Source organism: Phaethon aethereus (assembly GCF_964289735.1).
Source record: "Phaethon aethereus genome assembly, chromosome: 3".
Taxonomy (NCBI): domain Eukaryota; kingdom Metazoa; phylum Chordata; class Aves; order Phaethontiformes; family Phaethontidae; genus Phaethon; species Phaethon aethereus.
In genome coordinates, this window is record NC_138576.1 from 84,108,346 (window position 1) to 84,131,051 (window position 22,706).

The 22,706-nt window shown below is 37.4% G+C and overlaps 1 protein-coding gene across 2 annotated transcripts in view; it reads right to left on the bottom strand.

Moving 5' to 3' along the window:
- SIPA1L2 (signal induced proliferation associated 1 like 2) overlaps positions 1 to 21,188 on the bottom strand; it is a gene marked incomplete at both ends in the record, with an annotated part of 87,383 nt that extends 66,195 nt beyond the window's left edge. For both annotated transcript variants that reach the window (XM_081997944.1, XM_081997943.1), the window contains 4 exons: positions 4,665 to 4,839; positions 12,786 to 12,974; positions 14,327 to 14,460; positions 19,724 to 21,188. In XM_081997944.1, the coding sequence (XP_081854070.1) occupies positions 4,665 to 4,839; positions 12,786 to 12,974; positions 14,327 to 14,460; positions 19,724 to 21,188 (1,963 nt within the window). The remainder of the gene's footprint in view (positions 1 to 4,664; positions 4,840 to 12,785; positions 12,975 to 14,326; positions 14,461 to 19,723) is intronic.
- Between the last annotated feature and the right edge of the window lie 1,518 nt (positions 21,189 to 22,706).

Below are 22,706 nucleotides of genomic sequence, written 5' to 3' on the forward strand. Positions count from 1 at the left end.
CCTGAAAATATTTATGTGTGTGTACAATTTTGAAGACATTCATATTACAACTGGTTTCATCAGTTACGTTTGTACAATAATAAAATTGACTTCATTTTTTAATCTTGATGTAATATAAATTACAGCTCCATAAGAAAGAGGAAGCGTAATTTCCACTGAAGTTTCTTTCTTAAACGTTGCTTAGAAAAGCAAATGTTATTGCATGCCTCTATTTTAAAATCTTTGTTGAAAATATAATTCCATTATAACATTTCCCTGGCATTTTAGAAAGAGACTTTTGAAGAGATGGAAGGAGGAAATAAATTATACTGTGAAATACAACTACTCCCTAACTCCTTTTGCAATTATATATTAAATAAAGTCAAATTATCTTGAACAGATGTTGCACAAAACAGTGCCTTTAAATACTTGCTACAGAAAGGCAGGTTCCTTACCCTTAAATCAATGCTTTCCCAATACAACATCCTACTTAGCTGAATACTTTTGATTTAGCACCTTGACTTTGGAAATAAGCTAGCAAGTTTTTCTTCTGAAATTTAGTCCCTTACACTAAGCAAGCTGAAATCTTCTAATTCAACAGATGCTTTATTGAACACCTACTAAGGCCCACTGTGATTAAATCTACATAACAGTTGCTACTAGAAACATTACTCTGCTGACAATTTTAGTGAAAAAAATTATATCTGCGCTGACATTTTTGCATCTTATTCCTTCCTGAACATTAGTTTTATTTCACAAAGTTTGAGACATTGGCTAGACTTTTTTTCCAGTTATGAAACATTTCTGTTTTTTTTTTCAGAAAAGCACCTTTTACTAAACGAAAGTGAAACAGCACTATTCCTCTGTAAATATAAAATTGTAACATTTCCTCAATTTTTTTACCTTCATTTCTCTCTTTATAGGTATAAGGAAATGAAGGTATAAGAAGGGCAGAAAAGTTTGTAGTTCATATATTCCACATGTTCTTCACATTTGCACTGGGTCTGGCTTGGATGGAGTTAATTTTCTGCATAGCAGCCCATACAGTGCTGTGGTTTTTATATGTGATCAAAACCGTGTTGATGACACACCAATGTTTTAGCTATTGCGAATAGCGCTTACACAGCATCCGGGCTTTCTCTGTTTCTCACTGTCCCCCACCGCAGGAGTATGCTAGGGGTGGGCAAGAGGGAGGGGACGCAGCCAGGACAGCCGACTCGAACTGACCAAGGACATATTCCATACCATACAACATCATGCTCTGCAGTAAAACTTGAGCAGACAGAGTTTTTCCATGGTAGCTGTCGCTCAGAGACTGGCTGGGCATCAGTCTGATGATGGGAGGTGGCAAGTGATTGTCTTTGCATCACTTGTTTTTGTGTGGTTTTTTTTGTTGGTCGGTTGACTGTTGTAGTGGTGCGTTAGTTTTTTTTCACAGAACCACAGAATCATTAAAGTTGGAAAAGACCTTTAAGATCATAAAGTCCAGCCATCAACCCAACACCACCATGCCCACTAAACCATATCCTGAAGTGCCATGCCTACACATTTTTTTGAACACCTCCAGTGATGGTGACTCCACCACCTCCCTGGGCAGCCTGTTCCAATGCTTGACCACTCTCTCCATAAAGAAATTTGTGGGGGTTTTGTGGAATTTTTGTGGTTTAGTTTTGGGTTTTTGGGGGGGGGGGGGGAGCGGTGTGTTTGGTTTTTTCCTTTCTTTCTTTCACTTATTGAACTGTCTTAATCTCAATTCACAAGTTTTCTTGCATTTGCCTTTCTGATTTTCTCTTCCATCCTGTTGGGGGGTGTGTGAGCAAGCAAGTGGGTGGCGGCTTACCTGCCAGACAGGTCAACGCACCACAATATTCTACATTCTATCTTTCATAAGAAATGGACCAATTAATTACTTATAAAAACAGTAAATAAGCAGATGAAATTTTTTTTAAAATTAACTTTTTAAAGAAAAAACCCACAGCTGGTCAAACATGTGAGAACAGAAAAACTTAATAAATGTGAACCCTACAAAAACTGAGCAAGAAACATTACTGAAACATTATGCCTACCAAAATTGTAGCTACTAGAGATGAAATTATTACACTATTCTGAACCTGCAGGCAGTCAGATCAATGTATTACCCAATTATAAATACAACATGCAGTAATACTTGTTTCAATATAATGGTACAACAAGTATAACACAAGAAAGATGATTATTAAGTCAGGTTTTTTACATTTAACATAAAACTGAAGACTATATCTTTGTGAACTCTCTTAATTCCATTCTGTTTGTTGCAAACTATGAGAACTTATTATGACTATCGTTAATGGCACACAGCATTAATAAAACATTAAAATTATGTTACAGAATGATATGTACACAATGCCAATCAGCAATATACATTCATATTGAAGCATGGCAAATATAGAAACTGAATTTGCTTGACAGACAAATTTTCATTTGTAAAAATTACTAGGTGATATTCGTTCATGCTCTGATTGGGGAAAAAAAAAGGCAAAACCAAAACACCCCTTACTTCCTTGAATTTTTCATCCCCATTTATCAATTCATCCCAGAAGTATGACAACCACAGTATGTTAACAAATATTTCTACACATTAATTTGAAAAATGAGTTATTCTTCTGTACTGAAATAGGATGCAATAGTCTCTATCAAGCCTGAATTATTAAAGTGAAACAAGCATGGATTTAAGCAGAGGCAATAATGTTAATAAAAATAAATGTGTGGTTATGCAGGTTGAGAGGACTATGGAATTGCAGCTTTCCCAGCTTGCAAGTCATAAAATAGAATCTGTCACAGGATTCAGCTCACTTTTTTCATCATTTCCCACCACTACTAGAGATGGAGAATGTGTAAGATTTCTCGAGTTGCAAAGCTGGTCTCCCTTGATTGAAAAAATGTGAGGCTTTATCAGCAACCTCACATGTCTCATTTCCAACTGGAAATTGGCCTATGGACAGTTTATCTGCCCTGGGTGCCAACTACAATGTACACACACTAGACATTTCAAAAAATTTCCAATATGAATCATTAAGTCTCTCTCCTAATACTGTACAGATGACAGTCCATCAGGGCACAACCTGAAGAAGAGAAATCCTTTTATGGCTACGACACTGATCAGTGTTCAAATGTACCATTTAAAACAAAATAAAAATCCAGATGTATTCCAGATAAATGGAGACTGATGCTGAAGTAGGAATCTCTTGTGTGTTTTTGATAAGAACCACTAAGAACTGGTGGATAAGAGGCAGGAGGAACAGAGAAGCAAATAAGAGGACTTATCAATTCCTAGATCTCTGTGACTATCTGAAGGGCAAAATATCTCTTGCAAGAAAAGATCTTCCCTTAATTTCCTTTAAATACATCTTTATAAACTTCCTTCTTCACCATTTATCTCCAACAGTTCAAGAAACTTTCCCATTTAATTAGAAGAGTTAGTAGAATACACATACAAGTAGCAGGATTTAATAGTGTAAAAAGATATACTTTACCAATAAAAATATTCCTTTTCTATCATACACAGGCCATATACAGTATATAAAAAAAATTCTATTTTCAGGATGCAATATGCAAGCTACAGCACAAATAAGGATACAAATCAAATCATAGAATTGTAGAATAGTTTGGGTTGGAAGGGACTTTTAAAGGGCATGTAGTCCAATACCTCTGCAATAAGCAGGGACATTTTCAACTAGATCAGGTTGCTCAGAGCCCTGTCCAACCTGACCTGGAATGTTTCCAGGGATGGGGCATCTACAACCTCGCTGGGCAACCTGTACCACCCTTATTGTAAAAAATTTCTTCCTTGTATCTAGTTTTCATACCTATAAAAATAACATGTTACAATAAAGTAGATGAATACCTAGATATCCTTAGATCACAGCTAGTAGTGATCAGTTGTCAAAATCCTGTTAAAACTACATTAAACTAAAAATGAGGTAAATTAAATTTAAGGGCAGTGAAAAGCAGTGCTAAAAGAAGCGTGTTAACATATCATTGACTTTTTTAACAGCAATATTTCACTTCCTATTTTTGCTACAAAACCCAACAAATTTGTACATTTAAATTATTACACTATTGCACTTAGGGAGACTGAAAGACCTGAGGAAATGGCAGTAATAACACAGTGGTTAGGTAGATGAATGTTTATCAACTGCCAAAATGATAACATGCTTACTGTGCATGTGTGAGAAACTAGAAAACTGAGGAAACTTGATTGTTCCTCAAATATAAACATCAATATATATGTTGACTAAAAAGAAACACAAAAGTTTAGTTGAAATCAGGAAAATGGTCCTTTGTCATGACTTCATATTTTAAAATACGTATCTTTTCTTTTGCCTTTTTAAGAATAAGATATTAAAGTGTAGCTGGAAAATTCTGAAATATAAAAAAAATATCATTCACATAGTACAATTTTAACTAAGTGCAAACAAATGGAATAAGTTGCTTTGATTTTCAGTTCTACTAATGCCACAGAAAAAGTAAATAAACTTTCAGACAAGGTGTGATACATGCTTTTATCATATGCTTCATCTTCCTCATTTACCGTATATTTTTACTAGTCAAAACCCAAAGTCAAGAGCATGAAAAGAAGAAACATGATTTGCAGAAGATCAACTGGATAATTATAGTTTCTACCACAGGTCAGACACATAACTTACTTTTATTATCTAGCTGAGCCCTGTATTTACTAAATCCTTTTAGCCGAACTCTCTGGCCCAGCAGATCAAGGAACTCTTCAAAAGCTGGTCCTGCCATCTCATTGTTATACATTTCTTCCTCTGTGCTTTGGCCTGCTTTGCAGTAAAGGATACCAATCTTATGTTGAAAACTCAGCTGAAATAAAAACAAAAGGAAAAAAAAAGGAAAGGAAAAATTACAGAAGCAAAGTAAAGTCAATACTAGAACAAATATTAACAATTAAAATATTAACACTGTTATAGCCCCTGGCAAAAGTTGTCCAAAAGTGAAAAAAATAAGTGTCCTGATTTGGGAAATTAAGTCACAAAAGACAGAAAGACAGACAGAAAGAAAACCCCAACAAAAAACCCCCAACAACTATCTTGAAAGAAAACTGGATTCTCACTATCCAAACACAGATAAAAGTGGTACATGAAGACTTTTTACTTAGTTACCTATAAAAGTACACTTTACTGCATGTTATAGTATGAGAACTTTAGTTGGCAATTTTTGAATAACTCTCTTCAGATTCAAAACAAGGTATGCTTATTTTCCATTATTTCTACCCTTTAATGTTCAGTGCAGTTCAGTTAAAACAGGCTCTCAGAAAGTAACTTCTTTTGCCCTCCCCATAAAATGGTCCATTGTTAAAAATTATTCCCCATTTTCAGAAGTATACTTCAAGCTAGAAATCAGACTGCAGTTAAATAGTTTTGTTAAATAAACTAGAGCCTCAATTCTAAAACATTAAAAAGAGGTAAATTACTTCTATAAAAGTAAATATAAAAACTATAAAAAGTTAAGTCTAAAAAGAGATTATTACTTCTTGAGTATTGTCTTGTTTTCTTAGCTTTTATGCATACTTAAGATGACAAACAGGAAACCTCCATGTGAATGTATTAGTCCTACTGTTCTCAACTGACAACTTTTAGAGCTTCACAAGCTGACAAAGACCACCAGTCACACCAGATTCCCTTAAGACATTCATCTATATTCACAACTCAAACCAACTCTCCAGCTGTAGACTTTTATTAAGAAAACTTCAGGATTAGTGTCTAAACTGTGTGTTATGCAAAGAGTGTATATATTTCTGTTACAGTAAAGGTGACAAGAGCAGTCTGCTTCACCTTAGTCATATGTAATACATGGTCTGCTATGTTAAGTATATTGTAAAACTGAAATTCATAGACATGCTACTGCACTGATGTTTTACCACAGCAATTTTGAAGAAAAGCTACAAGATGAGAATAGTAAACGGTTGAGTCAAGAAAACATACATACATGAAAGAAGAAAGTGGCAAAAATATCATTCCAGACTTCAAATAGTCCTTAACCTTCCCTCTTCAATGAAGTCCACATTTCTCCATTTTAAGTGGAGAGTTGTATATAAGGCAGTTGCCCACAGTGAATTAAAAAAAAACTAACAAAAAACCCCAAACCAAAAAAATGAAACTACCACCCAAGTCCTCATCACCCCTGGAGAAAAAGGTTTCACTGTGCTATTACCACCCTTCTGTGTTTCACGAAGAATCTCATGCCTAAAAGGTAAATGTATTCAAATCAAGTAAGAGGGAAATGTTAGACTATTGAAGTCAATAGCAAAACACTTCATAACATCAATTGGGCCTGGAGTTCTTTTCTCACTATGAAGTTAAGCCTATCAGTGGGACAATTTCTTCTCATTTTAATAAGTACAAACAGGCCTAACTCCATTATTTCAGCAGATCTATATTGACAGCAATGGACACTACAGAATTTCGTCTACTGATGTTTAAAACCTGCAGCACAACGGGAATAAGAGTAATGTATGATGGCAGTGCTCCCGTCTCTCTACTGAGCCCAAATCCAGCCTGTCCCTTTGATAACTGCTTTATGTAGGGGTGAGCCCTTGTGGAACATACTCTGGCAGGAAGCCATTGACAAGGCAGCAGTTAGGAACAAAGAACAGTCTTAGAAATGACAGGAACAAGGCATGGTGCTGCAGTAAGGTTTCACCTGGGCAGCACGAAACAGAGAAGAACTAGGAGCTGTGCCAAAGTTTGATGTAGAATGGGAGGGATGACCATCTGAAATAAAAGGAGATTCTGGGTTATGGATGCACTGTAGGAGCTGCCTGAGTCAGACCACTGAACTCTGGAGCAGGACAGGGTTAAGATACCAACTTGCTCTTATCATTTCCTTTTGACTGGCATTAGATGCTATAAATCAAGAGTGCTTCCTTGTTTGATCTCCATTTTGAAGCACTGCCTGGAGAGAGTTAGGTGACAAAAGGTTCCAGATTGCACACTGGTGACTATTTTATTCAGTGAAAAGCTAGCATGAATATTTCATGGAGGAAGCTGGAAGAGAACTGGCCATATAAACATTAGATTATAGGAAGCAGTGCTATTACTTGACACTTCCCAGCAGAGACTTAAAATGATTGTGAGCACAGTGCCACCTCTATCCCAGCTCCATGTCAAATAGTTTAGCTTAAACCACAAGGAATTTAAGTTAAGTTCCTTAATTTCACACTAGAATGGAGGATTGGAGAAGTTAAACGCTAACTGAGCCACCAACAATAGGGGCAACAACTAACAGTAAAGAAGCACCTGGGCAAAACATTCAGGCTAGAAATATGCAGTCACACTCCTTCATTCTTTCTGAGGACACCAGTCATTCCTGATTTTGTTCATGAATACCAATATAATTCCAAACAGGAGTGAAGTATACCTCTATCTTCCAAAACAACCTACCATCTCAGGTAGATGGTTTAGATGTTGCCCTAGGAGATACTGAAGATGAGGATCTGAAACTCCCCAGCCCAAGGAAGGAATTAATCCTGGGTTTTCATTTTATACTGTAAACACTAGGCAATTATGTACAAATTTGATTCTACCAGTACCACTATTCCTAAACAAGGCAGCAGCTGCAAGGTCATTTGCAGTAATCTGAGCCTCCTACCCATATGCTACGAGCACTCCTGACTATGAAATTAGAAGACTTGAGCAAAAGAACTCTCATGCCAAGATCATGGTGACTGTGCAGAAGAAGAAATCACAGAATGACAGAATGGTAGGGGTTGGAAAGGATCTCTGAAGGTCATCTGGTCCAACCTCCCTGCCAAGGCAGGATCACCTACGGCAGGCTGCACAGGAACATGTCCAGTCAGGTTTTGAAGGTCTCCAGAGAAGGAGACTCCACGATCTCTCTGGGCAGCCTGTTCCAGTGCTCCATTACCCTCTCAGTAAGGAAGTTTTTCCTCACGTTGGGGTGGAACTTCCTGGGCTGCAGTTTATGCCCATTGCCCCTCGTCCTATCTCTGGGCACTACTGAAAAGAGACTGGCTCCATCCTCCTGACAGCCACCCTTCAGAGATTTATAGACATTGATAAGGTCCCCTCTCAGCCTTCTCTTCTCCAGGCTAAACAGCCCCAGGTCTCTCAGCCTTTCCTCACGAGAGATGTTCCAGTCCCTTAATCATCCTCGTAGCCCTCCGTTGGACTCTCTCCAAAAGTTCCCTGTCTCTCTTGAACTGGGGAGCTCAGAACTGGACACAATACTCCAGATGAGGCCTTACCAGCACTGAGTAGAGGGAGAGGATAACCTCTTTCGACCTGCTGGTCACATTCTTCTTAGTGTACCCCAGGATACCACTGGCCCTCTTGCCCACCAGGGCACATTGCTGTCCCATGGAGAACTTACTGTCTACCAGGACTCCAACATCCTTCTCCATGGAGCTGCCTTCCAGCAGGTCAACCCCTAACCTGTACTGGTGCATGGGGTTGTCTCCCCAGGTGCAGAACTGTACACTTGTCCTTGTTAAATTTCATGAGGTTCCCCTCTGCCCAACTCTCCAGTCTGTCCAGATCCCATTGAATGGCAGCACAGCCTCCTGGTCTATCAGCCACTCCTACCAGTTTTGTATCATCAGCAAACTTGTTGAGGGTACATTCTAACCCTCCATCTAGGTCATTGATGAAGATGTTGAACAAAACTGGACCCAGTACTGATCCCTGGGGAACACCACTAGCTACAGGTCTCCAACTGGACTCTGCGCCACTGACCACAACCCTTTCAGCTCTCTTGCTTAGCCAGTTCTCGATCCATCTCACAGTCCACTCATCCAACCCATACTTCCTGAGCTTCAGTATGAGGATGTTATGGGAGACAGTGTCAAAAGCCTTATTGAAATAAAGGTAAACCACAGCCATTGCTCTCCCTTCATCTACCCAGCTAGTCATTCCATCATAGAAGACTATCGGGTTGATCAAGCATGATCTCCCCTTGGTGAATCCATGCTGACTACTCCTGATAACTTTCTTTCTGCCCATGTGCCTAGAGATGGCCTCCAGAAGGAGCTGTTCCATCACCCTCCCAGGGATGGAGGTGAGGCTGACTGGTCTATAATTTCCCGGGTCTGTCTTCTTGCTCTTTTTGAAGACTGGAGTGACATTGGCTTTCCTCCAGTGGTCAGGCACCTCTCCCATTCTCCATGATTTTTCAAAAATGATGGAGGGAGGGTGTTGCAACAGCATCAGCCAGCTCCCTCAGCACTCGCGGATGCACCCCATCAGGGCCCATGGATTTGTGAGTGTTCAGTTCAGCCGAATGATCTCTAACCCAAACCTCATTGACCAGTGGAAAGTCTTCCTCCCTCCAGGCTTTTTTGCTTATCTCCAGGGTCTGGCATTCCTGAGGCGTAGTCTTAGCAGTAAAGAGTGAAATGAAAAAGGCATTCAGTAACTCTTGCCTTCTCTGCCTCCTCTGTCACCAGGGCTCCCACTTCATTCACCAAAGGTCCCACATTTTCCCTAGTCTTCCTTTTACCACTGATGTACTTGAAGAAGCCCTTCTTGTTCTCTTTTACTTCCTTTGCCAGATTTAGTTCCAAGAGGGTCTTGGCTTTCCTTGTTGCATCCCTGTATATCCTGACAACGTTCCTATAGTCCTCCCAAGCGACCAGTCCCTTTTTCCACCTACTGTAAACTCCTTTCTTCCACACAAGTTTTACCAATAGTTCCTTGCTCATCCATGGGGTCTCCTGCCTCCTCTACTTGATTTCTTACTTAAAGGAATGCATCGATCTTGAGCTTTGAGGAAGTGGTGCTTGAATATTAACCAACTCTCTTGGGCTCCCCCACCTTCTAGAGTCCTAGCCCGTGGGATACCTCTAAGTAGGTCTTTGAAGAGGACAAAGTTAGCCCTCCTGAAGTTCAGGGTCGCAATATTACTTATTGCCCTGCTTCTTCCTCGTACGATACTGAACTCTACCATGTCGTGATCACTACAGCCAAGGCTACTCCCAACCTTTACATCCCCAACCAGTCCTTCCTTGTTTGTTAATGCATCAAGGTACCTTTAGAACATCAATGCCTAAGAAAGAAGTAACTAAATGAGGTTTGGCAGGATCTTATGTGGAGCATTTAACAGGTATGAAAAACTATCAGCATATTTAAAACTGATAAAGTTTACCAGTTTTGAAATGGTACTGCATGTTTATTCAAGTCTTTTTAAGTAAATAATTGCAGGCATGGTTCCGATTTCATGATTTCTAAACTAGATATTTTACATTTAATGTAAGACTGAGAACAATTTAATAATGTGACATCAGAAACTAAATTCTAAACCCATTTAGCTACTTGGGTATTATGATCTGTATTAAAGGTGCATAGCAATCCTTCCTGACTCAAAATGACTATGTTCTAGTCAGAATCACTCACTACTGAATCTTAGCATTTTGTTGACTTCTTGTAAAGTATAGATTCTTTATCATGTAATAACAACTTGCTGACTTTCATCATGTGAAGTTTTTACAGTTTTTCTGGCAAGGAACCTCAAGAGATAAGACACTCCATAGCCATTAAATAAATATCACTGCAATCAAAGCTCCTAATTTCTTTGGGTTTTTTGTAAACTTCAGCCTTTGGCCTAGAAAGAAGTGAACATTCCCAAAGGGATGTGAGGGGAACCAAAAAGCATATATACGATAAACAACCATTAGCAGAAGTGAGAAGGGACAGAATTAGAGGGAGGTAAAAAAAAAAAAACAAAACAAAACACAAAACTCACACTTCTGTCCAGGTTATAAATAAATAGTTTACTTTTCTTGTAAATTTACGGCCAAATCTAATGCTGATCATCATATGCCAGAAAAAATTGGGAAAATGCAGATTCTTTTTTTATTTATTCAAATTAGGTCAACCATCCAATTTGCATCTACTTTCTACTGCATTTTAGAGACAAAGTTTTAGCCGCATGTTTCCTCCATAATCCATACTAGATTTCACTGAAAACTATGAAACAGGTAGAAAATAAACACCTAAACAGTTTACAGTCTGCTGAGGCATTATGTAAGCATTTAATACACCATTACACAAAATGAATATTATTCTGGTGACAGTATTAATCCTCTAGATCATGATTCATATTCTTAAATTTTTGACACTTCAGCCAGACATCACCTTCAGTTGCCAAGCATAAGTCTTTCTATATTTGCTTGATTAATAAACTGAAAGCATCAAGTACATAAGAGGATTAAAAGCACAAATGGATCTCATGCCAGTTCTATGCACAGCTTTCTGCCTATGTTCAACTAATTATCTCATAATAAGCAGCACATAAAATACATTAATATTACATTTTTCCTGGTGACAGCCCATTTCACAACAGGATTAAATTTTCAGAACTGATCACCCAAAATAAAAAGAAGTGCTATGTACTGCTGTTTCTCACAATTAGGAGCTGATGATTAAAGAATTACTTGGTCAGTTCAATGGACAATCTCCACTTCTAATTTTTGGGAAATACTCCTAGTGATTTTGGGATATATTCAGGTCAGGTCAAATAAAGTAGTACTCTATGCTGCCTAGAACACACTGCCCCTTTGAGCAGTGAGTATTATTTATTAGATTAATCTAAACTCACTCTGGAGCTCAAACAGGAAAGACAGACCGACAGTACATCAGGAACTCTTGGATTCAGAACTGAGTGTTCTGATTTCCCTTTATTGTTTTACCAAAGAATTGACAAGCATGGAAAAAAACAAGGACATTTGGCAAAAATGAATTTTCAATGAGAAGTCCTTCTCAAAGACTACAGTGAACAAAAGTAGTAAAATGTACATACAAAACTAGCTTAACAATCCACTCAGAAAAGCAGTTCTCTTCCTCTGTCTACATTTACTTGGTTTTGAGCAATTGTTACAGCCACAAGAGAAGACAGAATAATTCTGGTAGACACCACCAGATTGTTAGATGCAATCACGACATTCGAAACTGAATTAGCATTAAAAAATTAATTATACCACCATCACAATCAACTGGATCCTTCAGATGATTCAGCTTCAACAGATAGATACTGACTTTTGCCTAGAAAGTGCAATCTTCACTTTAAATAAAGATTTGTTAAAAACATGGTTTTAAAAATTTATTTAAAAGCCATCACAAGCCTGTCCTTCACAAAGTATTCAGAACCTATAAATGTAATCACTAGCTTCAAATGAAGCAGATTCACTTTATTAAACCTAATAAACCTCACCATTTTCTCTCCAAATCTAAGACTTATGCATATTTCATTGCCACGCAGTTAATTCATTAGTCTCAATCACAAATTCAGGTGTTTGAACCCAGAAGCATTCTATTCTAGTAAGACTACTGCAAGTGAATCAGGAAACATTATGATAAAAAACAACCCAAAATTTTAGATGTGGAGACTTGATATGTTATATCCATTTGCCTCCTTACCTACATACAATATTAATAAAATGTTGGATGTATTTTCATTTGCATTCAGCATTTGTACACATTAAAGTGCAAATATAGATTGTGAAAATCACTTTTTATGACGTTAAAAGTTTAGTTATAATCTTTCTCTCACTCAGTTATCTAAAGAAATACTCCACTGACCAATCATTTTTTTCCTAAGCTGCAATGTACTTTAAAAATAATTTGCTTAGAAAACCAAACCTCATTTTGCCAATGAAAATACACAAACACCTCCAAAACCAAGAAACTGAATGGTTTGCATTACAGAATCATGTTTGTTAACATCATCTGAAAAATATTTAAGATTTTTCTTCTTTTAAATGAATAGCCTTTAAAGAAAAGTCATGTGCTACATACCCCTTGTTCATCCAGTTTAAGCAGCTGTTCAGGTACTTTGGGTGAGTTGGAAGCCTGCCTCAGGCACTGAATGCTCAGCTCTGGTATTACATACTCTAGTACCTCTTTGAGAGGTAGACCTCTTGCTGTGCCATGCCGAGCAGTGGATGGTATAGCATCTTCTAAAATTGCTCCTCTAAGTGTAGTAAGCTGCATTAAGGATAAAACATAAAAAACATTTTCAGTTCTAAGACTACAATGACTTTTAAAGAGATAAACTTCAGGTTTTAGCAAAAACATGGAAGAAAGAATGGGAAGAAAAAGATCCCTAAATAACTTCTAAAGAGGAGACAAGCTCTTATTGTCTCAGTGACAAATATATTTTTTGTTTAAAGAAATTCACTGATGATATTATTAACTTATTCTAATTCCTAAGACTATTACTTTTCTGGGAAAAAACACCAGGAAAACTAAAAATTGTTAATTTTAATGCCATACTATCCCAGCAGACACAGTAGTTGAAGGTGAGTTGGACAGGTGAGGTAAGCCACAGCTAATGGCAACTTCATTTAACTCATACACTTATTTTTTAAATAGTTTTTTAAACCCTGCTGCTTTATTTTCATTGGATTTGTCAAAGAGAGAGTAATTTCTTAGAAGTGAGTCAACTGAATAACCTCTCCACACATACATACAGACACCCCTCTTTTTTGGTAATAAAAGAAAAACCTGGCCTAAAAAAAAATTTTGTATCTATCTATCTATCTATCTGTCTCTTTCTATATATGTTTGTAAAAGCACATGAGCCCAGAGATATCAGGAGGTCCAACTAACACTTCTCTCTCCTAATCACAATAAAAAACAATCGTCCCAAGGATTACTAAAATTTATGGTTGCTTGCTACAATAATAACATTGTGTGTTTTCATACAAATCAAAGCTAGTTGCTGTGATAAAGAAGAAATTAGTTTGCAAGAGATATTAATTCACTTGAAATACAACTTGAGAGACATGTCCTTCCACAATGATCACAAGCAAGATATTCTTCCAAATAAGACAATTATTTTTATCAACATATTAATATGCCTTCCACAAATCATGTACGTAGAAGTATGTGAAAATATCTCACAGAAAAGAGCCTCTACAGAAAGTATTTTGAAACAAAACACAAAAATACAAATAAATCACAGTACTAGCTTCTTTCTTAATCTTTTGTTTCTATCATTAGAAACTTAACATCAAGCATCTTGATCCAAACTTACCTTCAGCTTTGTTCTTACCATCTGTTTTCTTGCTTGCCCCCTTGCAGTTCCCTTCAGCCAACTTACCTCCTTTTGGGTACTTGCTCAAAAAGAGGAAAATCTTATGCAGTGCAGAGGAGGAAAACTTTATTTCAGGAGCTACCACATTTACTTATGGTACAAGAAACATCCCTTTCCCATTGCTATATCCCCATCTCCTTTGCTACTTTCAAAGTTAGCAACATCCACAGACAAACAACTAGTATCCTAAGCTCTAAATTAACTTTTCCATTCCTTTGCAGAATTAATGAAAGAACATTACCTCACTTGTCCTGAAAACTATACGATAGTTGAACTGAGATCCTTCTTTCTCCTTGGCATCTTCAACCTTCTCCCTCCGGATACTGACTGCTACAGGTCCAAGATTTTCATCTATTCCAAAGTAGTTCTGATGCTCTTTTGCACAAGAGTGAATGAAGAGAGAAGAGAATAATGAAGTATGAGTCTCCTAGAAAATGTTCATCAAATCTCATTAAAAATTTCTGCAGCAAGAAAAAAAAATAATATTTTAATTGTTCTGCAAGATCTGCAAATATACTGGTTTGTGATCTCCTGAACTGCAAAATTAAGTACACAAATCACAAAATGCCATGAGTAGAATGGTCACTCACATCACATAAATTACTGCAACTGCTATGAAACAATAATTTTTTGCATAGTTTGTTACTATGAAATTAATCATTTTGCTTGATGCTGTAAGAAACTACTTTGGAAAACTGTATCTTCACAACAGAGTCCTCAACAAAAGCGAACAGTCTTCAAACAAATAAAGGTGCTATATAGCACCTTAATTTCATCCAATTTATTCTTATTTAAAGTTTTACATTCAAAGCAGCAATTCAGTTTTAACAAGTGAAAACTGAGGCTAGTAACTCTTCAGTTAAATTCATCCTTGAGCCAGCTGGCCCAGTTTGGGAGAGTAAAGCACTATGACAGAAGAGGAAGATCAAGTTAGAGACCATTTAAGCAGATGAGACACACTTAAGTCCATGGCACCAAACAGGGTACATATTGAGGGAACTAGCCAGTGTCACTGTAAGGCCCCTCTTCATCACCTTTGAAAGGTCATAGTGAGAAGTTACACCTACCTTTAAAAAGGGCAAGAAAGAGGGTCTAGGAAGCTATAGACTAGTCATCATAAACCTTAATTCCCAGGGAGATTAAGGAACAAATTCTCATGGAAGACATTTCCAGGCACATGAAGGATAGAAAGATGCTTGGAAACAGTTTGCATAGATTTACAAAATGCAAATCATGCACGACCAACCCAGTTGCTTTCTGCGATGAGATGACTGGCTTTATGGGTGAGGAAGGAGCAATGAACGTCACCTACTTATACTTTAGTAATGCTTTTTACACAGTCTTCCATAGTATCCATGTAGCTAAACTGAAAAGATATGGTTTGGACATGCAAATTACAAGGTGGACATCAATTGGCTGGGCAACTGGCCTCAAAGGACTGTGATCAGTGGTGGAGCTGTTACTAATATTTTTTTTAAATTATCTAAATGATGGAATGGAATGCATCCTCAACAAATTCATATATATGATCAAGCTCAAGGAGAACAGTCCACGTACTGGAGGTTAGGGCTGTAGTTGGGTGCAACAGATGAAGGGGAATAACCATCAGGCTTTTAACAAATGAGTAATATGTGCATAGGGCAGATACTGAAATGCATAAACCTTGCAGTGTTTTACAAAAGCGGGCACAGGCGGTTAACTCATCCACACAGGTAGAGGCCCAAGGCTGTGGGGTGGCTTCACTGTGCTTCACTGCCCACTCTCCCCTTCCCCTGGAGGCAGCTGCTGCTGAGATGGGACAGCTGAGCTGCATGAGAAGCAACTCGTAAACCACTGAAGTTTTTAACAGGTCATGTTTAAAACAAACTCTCCTTTTGACAATCTGAAAAAATGGATGGCCAAAAACCTCATGAAAAACAACATAAACCTTTATCTGGAATACAGCAAGCTCATCCAGCAGCACAGGCTGGGGACCAACTGCCTCAGGAGCAGCTCTGTAGATAAGGACTGGGGACTCTGGTGGGACACAGGCTGCACAGCAGTCAGCAAAAGCCCCTGCAGAGGTGAACCTAACCACACTCTGGGCTGCACTAGCAAGAGCATACCAGCAGGTCAGGAGAAGACATTAAGCCTCTCTGTTTGGCACTTTATACACCACATAAGGAGTAGTGTCCAGTTTTGGAAAGAGTGAGACAAGGCCAGCACACAACTTCCAAGACAATTAGGGAGATGGAGCATATAACCAATGAGGAGAAGCTGAAAGAGGTGGGCTTGAGCAGCATGAGGGAAATAATTGTAGGATCCCACTAGCTGATGCGGGGGTTATAGAGAAGGGCCAGCCAGGCTCTCCTCCAAGGTATAAAGAGAAAGGACAAGATGCAACCATCACAAGATTCAGCCCCTCTTTGAGGGGAATCAAACACAGGAACAGGTTGCCAGGAGAGTTTGTGGAATCTCCATCCTTAGAGATGGTCAAAACCTCAAGGGACAACTAAAGGGGAATAGGTTCTGAGCAACCTATTCAGAACCTACCTTTAAAGGCAGCTTTAAACAAGGAATTACACTGGAAGACCTCCAGAAATGTCTTCCAATCCAATTTATGCTATAATTCCATATTTTAAATAGCAATGAAGTAATAGATTAATTTCTCCTTTTAAGATAGTCTGGATTAAGAAACACTTTGCTAGCATTTTTGAGCTAGTTGGATATTGATTTATTTATTTTACAATAAAGATAAAGTTACCTCTACATAAACGACAGTCTTATTTGTCAAATCAAGTTAAGTTAACTTAAGTTTCCAGTAGCTTTTCAAAAATCTACCTATAAAGTATGTTGGTGGTTACAGTCCATCTCCCAATGGAGAGAAAATGAGTAGCAGCACATTGCAACCAACATCTTTTTTGGGGGGAGGAACACCTGGGATGAAAGGGGCACAAACATTAAATTACGCACTCACGGTCACCAACTACATCCCTTCCCCAGCCTGAGCATTCCACCTGCATGGATAAATTATACCTTATGGATTTCCCAGTGTTAAATTAAAACTTTGAGCCTTAATGGGCAAATTTATCAATTTACAGACCAGAGAGAGAGATTTCAGAGGCCAAACACTTTCAGCAACATAAAAACTCCCCACAGCTACATATTCAAGCTTTGACAAAAGGTAAACTTCTCAGTTAAGGTTTCTATAGCCCTCCATTTTGATGTAAATCTAGAAAAGCGTGTTACAGAGCTACTAGATTTCTTGGCTGCAGTATTACTGAGCAGAAAAATGCAAGCCTGGTGGATATCTTCTTATTTCTTGTACAATATGAAAGACACAAACCCAAAGATATTCTTTATGTGTATTAAAAATAAAATGCATAAAACAGTTTCAAGAGTGGGAATTAAAGAAGCTGAAGTAAATTAAAGAATAGCATGGCTACTGATATTCTGGGACTTGGGGAAAAAATTTTTAATTCAAGAAGCTTTTTTTTAAAAAAAATCTCATAAACTACAAACTCATTAAGCGCATTTAAATGTATTTATGTTGATTTAAAATTATCAACTGGAGAGAAGAGAATAAGTGCTATTTTCTAGCTGTTTAAAGAGAGATGGTAAAATATTCCTCATTTTTTACCTTTTCATTTTGAGGAATAATTGTCAGCTTTTCTTCTAACACAAAAGTCTTACTTATACAAAACTAAGTTAATACCAAAGGCTTGCTAAGCCTGTACATTTCTTCTAGAGCATTTTTTCAGTTTCCTATCAGCATGATAGATACAGTAACATATTAAGAAATGGTTGCAAGCATCCCTCAGATAAAAAGTATGGTAGTAATAGTCAAGTCTCAAGGTGTTATGAAGATAATTACACAAGTGGCAAAGGACAAACCAATGACAATAAAAGCATATTTCAGTTATCCTGTTTAAAAATCAACATAGCTTTTTTCCCCTTCTCATCTCCTTTTATCCCACAAAAATATAGTTCACTAAAGGACACCATTAAATCAAAACCATGAGATAAAAGAAAATATTCTAGTTTTTACAAATGTTAACTGAAAACTGAGAAGATATTTTCCATAAACATTAACATATTTTACATCAATCATGTTGGATTTGATTTTAACAATAGTTACAAAGCTTATAAATATGCAGTATAAAACTACAGCTCATTTCAAAAGACACTGAATTCCAAATCTCTCATTTCTTGAAAGGAAATGGAATAATTAGTACTACACATGCCAGGGTGTTTCTTCCACGCATCTTAAAACAGGAATAAAACTTGTACGTTGACAAGTGCCAATTATAAAACTGTGAGCTAAATCAAATATTCAGAAAGTTATTTCTTTTTCATAGATATCTTGTTAAAGGCAAAGAAAATCGGTGGCATTACATATGTCTCCATATACAAGTGACTATTGTTTGCTAAATTTTTATTTCACCCTTCCACAATTATTTTGCTAAATTCAACTGTGCTATTAAATTTACAATTCAATGAACAACCAGCTAAGAGAACCATTTTCAACCTCTGAATTTATTGCCCATTCCTTTCTTAGCTCTAGGTCTTTTTCTTCCCCTTCCATGACAGCTCCAGATTCTTTTTTTTCCTTGCCTTTTAAATACAGTGTTTTTACAGCCAATATGTTCTAGGTGTCTACTGTATTGTGAAAACGAGCACTGTACTAGATCCTCTTTTGAGTTCCTTGTAAATGGTCACAGGAGGAAGGCATACAGTACACTGCTTATTTCCTGCTGTTCAAATATAGTTAGAAAGCAGAGGAAATATGATTTCAGGAAGACTTGGGGAGTAACAAATAGTCTTTTAAGCACAGAAGCAGATTTTTTTTTTTTCTTTGCTTTTCTTTTAATAACAGCAAAAAGACTGAGCTGTACTTCCTAAGACTGAAAGGACAGCGACAGGTATTTTTGGGTTCTCCCCACAAAAACAAAGATTTCACACACATTGCACAATGCAGTACTGAATACAGACAGCCAAAGTAAACTGTTTCCACTTTGTGATCTATCTGAATAACATTTCAAGCCAAGATAATTACTCTGCTGAGAAGAGTATCCTGCCACTTTGCAGTGTGAACATATCCTAAAAGAATAGGGTAGAAGGCTAGAAAAAAAGCATAAAACAACCTTCTTTAGGCTGAAAAACTAAATAGCATCAGAAGACCTCTATTTAAGGAGTATGTATATGTGCATATGAAAGGCCCCAAGAGACATTTGAAAAAGTTTAGAAGTAGGGAGTCAGAAGCCTCAATAATAAAACCTCTTTTGGAGGCACCTTTTTAGGAAATAATGACTTCCACTCTGGGTATCAGTATTTCCAATGCATTTACTGGATATAAATGTTCTCTTTTCCTCTATGCCCACTGAGAAAGGTTGTTTCAGAGAAGTTAGTTTATGTACCAATTTAAATGACCCCACACTTAGTGAACTTACACAAGTATTGCATAACTTTACACATAACCCACTGGTTGTTGAGTATCCCTCTGGGACAGCAAGAACAACAGGCTTAATGTTAGTTAACAGTTTCAGGATCCCTTGTAATATTTAGGTCTCTCTATAGAGAAGGAAAAAAAAAAATCTTTACTAAGCAACTTAAATCTAATGCATGAATATCTCAGAACAGTTGCATTAGAAAAATTTACCTTTTCCATAGAAGAACTTGCGGTAGTAATACGCTCCAAGATCAATGTGTTCTATGATGTAACGCTTCACTTTCTCTCTGTGAATGGACTGGTTTTCTCTTGGTACTTCCAGCACTGAAACACCAGCATTTGTGCAATGGGAACTCAGAGAGGACTCAAAAGAACAACTTTCACCTGAAGAAAAAGATGCTGAATTTGCCCTAGAAAGTGCAATCCGTCTATCTCCTTCCCCACCAGTTTCATTCCTGAAGTAAGGGCAACTCAGTACTAAATCATTGCTTTTCCCATCACCCTCATCAGCATCTAAATTCTCTTTTGAATTGAGGTCCTCTTTGCTTCCCAAAGGAGATTCACAGTTTCCTGTTTGGCCTGCTGGCATTTGAGTTTGTGATGCAGCTGAAGCCCCAGTGGTTATATTTTTTCTTTTTCCTACATTTACTCTGGTAGCCATTGCTTCATTTATGTTAAACAAAATGCTCTGAACATCATAGTGCGCAAAACACTTCTGACAGTTCCAAGAACGAACATTTCTGTCAAGTCTGTCATCCAGATCAGACGAAAACTTAAAAGTTTCATGCTCACTTTTAACCGTTCGTAGTTTTCTAAATAGAGATGTTTCTACTGCTTCCGATTTTAGTCTCCTCTTGAAAGATTTCTCCCTATCTCGACCAATAAGTAGGGCGCTATCCATATAATCCAAGCCAGAAATCCTGACAAATTCTCCCCTGGAAATCTGCGTTGCAGCATGTAGACTTGGAGAAACTGTAGGATCACAGTGGAAAAACTCAGAAAATCCAAATGGAGCAAGAGTTTTATGTTCAAAATTTTCCACTCTGTATCCTCTTAGCATTGCAAAAAAATTTTCTCCAGACAAGCCTTGTCTATCAATTGAAGAGGTACTGCCATATTCTCTATGAAGAGCTGCTCCAGTATTTGGGTTAACAGCATTCTGGTCTAACACATCTTCAGCATCAATATCACTTATTGTCACATCACTGTTGCTTCTTTGCCTTATGGGATGAAGTCCCCTTTGAGGGGAATGAACAAAAAGATCTCCAATTGAGTATTTTCCCTCTGTAAATTCCAATTCTAGCTCTTCTTGCTGTGCATCACTTTGGTCATTTTGTCCATTTGGAAGTACTGAGCCAACACTCTCATAACTGGTCGGAGGTCTGTTTTCCCATGGAGCTTTACCCAGCTCTTTAGAGCAATCCTTTTTAGGAGGCCATTCAGATACCCTTGCTCGAACACCCATTTTAGGCACAGCTGGTGTACCATTTGTTTGATTATTTTCAGTTTTGCTAGATGCATTTGAAGAAACAGGAGGACCCATGCTGCCATTCAAAGCTTTAAGTTTTCTAGCAAAATAATCATCAGATTGCATGCTTCTTGAAGACTCCCTGAACTTTGAGGAAGTTCTGCTAACTTTGTGCTTATCTTCTTGCAAAGACCTTTGATCACTCATGTCCAGTCAGTGAGAGGGGACTGCTACTATTGCACAAAGTTACTGTTACTTTTGTTATTACATTGTCTTTTATGGGCCAATAAACTGCAATATAAAAATACAGATACACTCTTCCTAGAAGTGCACACAGAAACCTCAGTGTATCATTTTTCTACAACTTCTGTCAGGAGAGCAATCTTAAAACGTTTCCTTCAGTTCAGATGCATTCATTTCAGTATTAATCCAGAGAAATTTCTTTTATCTGTTCATAAAAAGAAAAAAAAAAAGAGAAAGTGTATTAAAATGTTTATAGTCAATAACAGTAAGCTTCCAATGTTGCTTGTATATACACAATGAAATACCCCATGAAACTGGAACTACTGAGACTTGCTTTGTATGGTTTTCTATCCTTTGCCTCCTTAAAACTGAACAAATGCAATAATCCCAGTTTCCCATATGATACCCACAGGATGTGAGCAGTTTGAACCTGCATATCTCTCATGGGCTAGCCAGTACATGCACACCAAACAGCAGACCAGATTCTGCCAAGCAGAATAGCCACAATCCTCTCTACATTTCCTTCAATGCTGACAGCAACTTAGATGCCTATTCTCTGTCTAACCACTAATAATGGTTTTTACATAACATGAGAGAGTTACATTTTCCTACCAGTCCTGCCCCAGTACGTAAAATAGATAGGACCTTAGACAAAGAAAAGTGTTTTGTCCCATTTAAAAGAATATTTTAAAGACAAGTAATCTCTCCACTGTGATTAATTCAGTGAATAGATGTATTTGGCTTTTTTTCCTCTCTCTCGCCAAAGGGATCTTTACTTACATTCCTTTATTTGGAGTGAAAACTATTATTTAGCTGTGTAGAACAGTTGTTTCTGTTACATTATATTCCTTTGGTTTGAAACCTAGACTGTGCTAAAGAACAGGTCTGTTGTCTTCCACAAATAAGAAAAGATAGTAGCCCTACTGGTAAGTGTTAATTTGATTCCAAAATTAGAATTGTTAGGAAATAAAAATATTCTTCAATGGCTTTAATGGTCTTAAGAATGACCATGACTCATGCTGTGAAGATCAATTTGCAGGCAGAGCCCATTCTTTAACCCACTGCATAAAACTACACTAAAATAAGAGACAAGACAGCGTGTTATGTACTTCCTTTTCAGCTTTTGTTCCTTGAACAAAAACACCAACATAATGATCTTTTAAGATGCTGCAAACAAGCATAATATGCATTCACCAGAGCTTAAAAAAAGGTCAGGTCAAATTATTTCAGTGAAGACATGAGGTGGAGTAAAAGAAGCTCAGATGATAAGTAAGGTTTTCCCCACATTTAATGCCATAAAAATTATATTAAAAAAAAGTGTGAGGCGGAGGCAAAGGAATAATATAAATTAAAACTTGACAGATTTTTTTTTTTTTTTTTTTTTTGCTTTTCAGAAATCAATACAAAGTTGTGTTTGATACAGCAAACTTTAGGACTCTTCTACCTTAATGGGCTACTAAACACAAGTTAAGAGTTACAGTA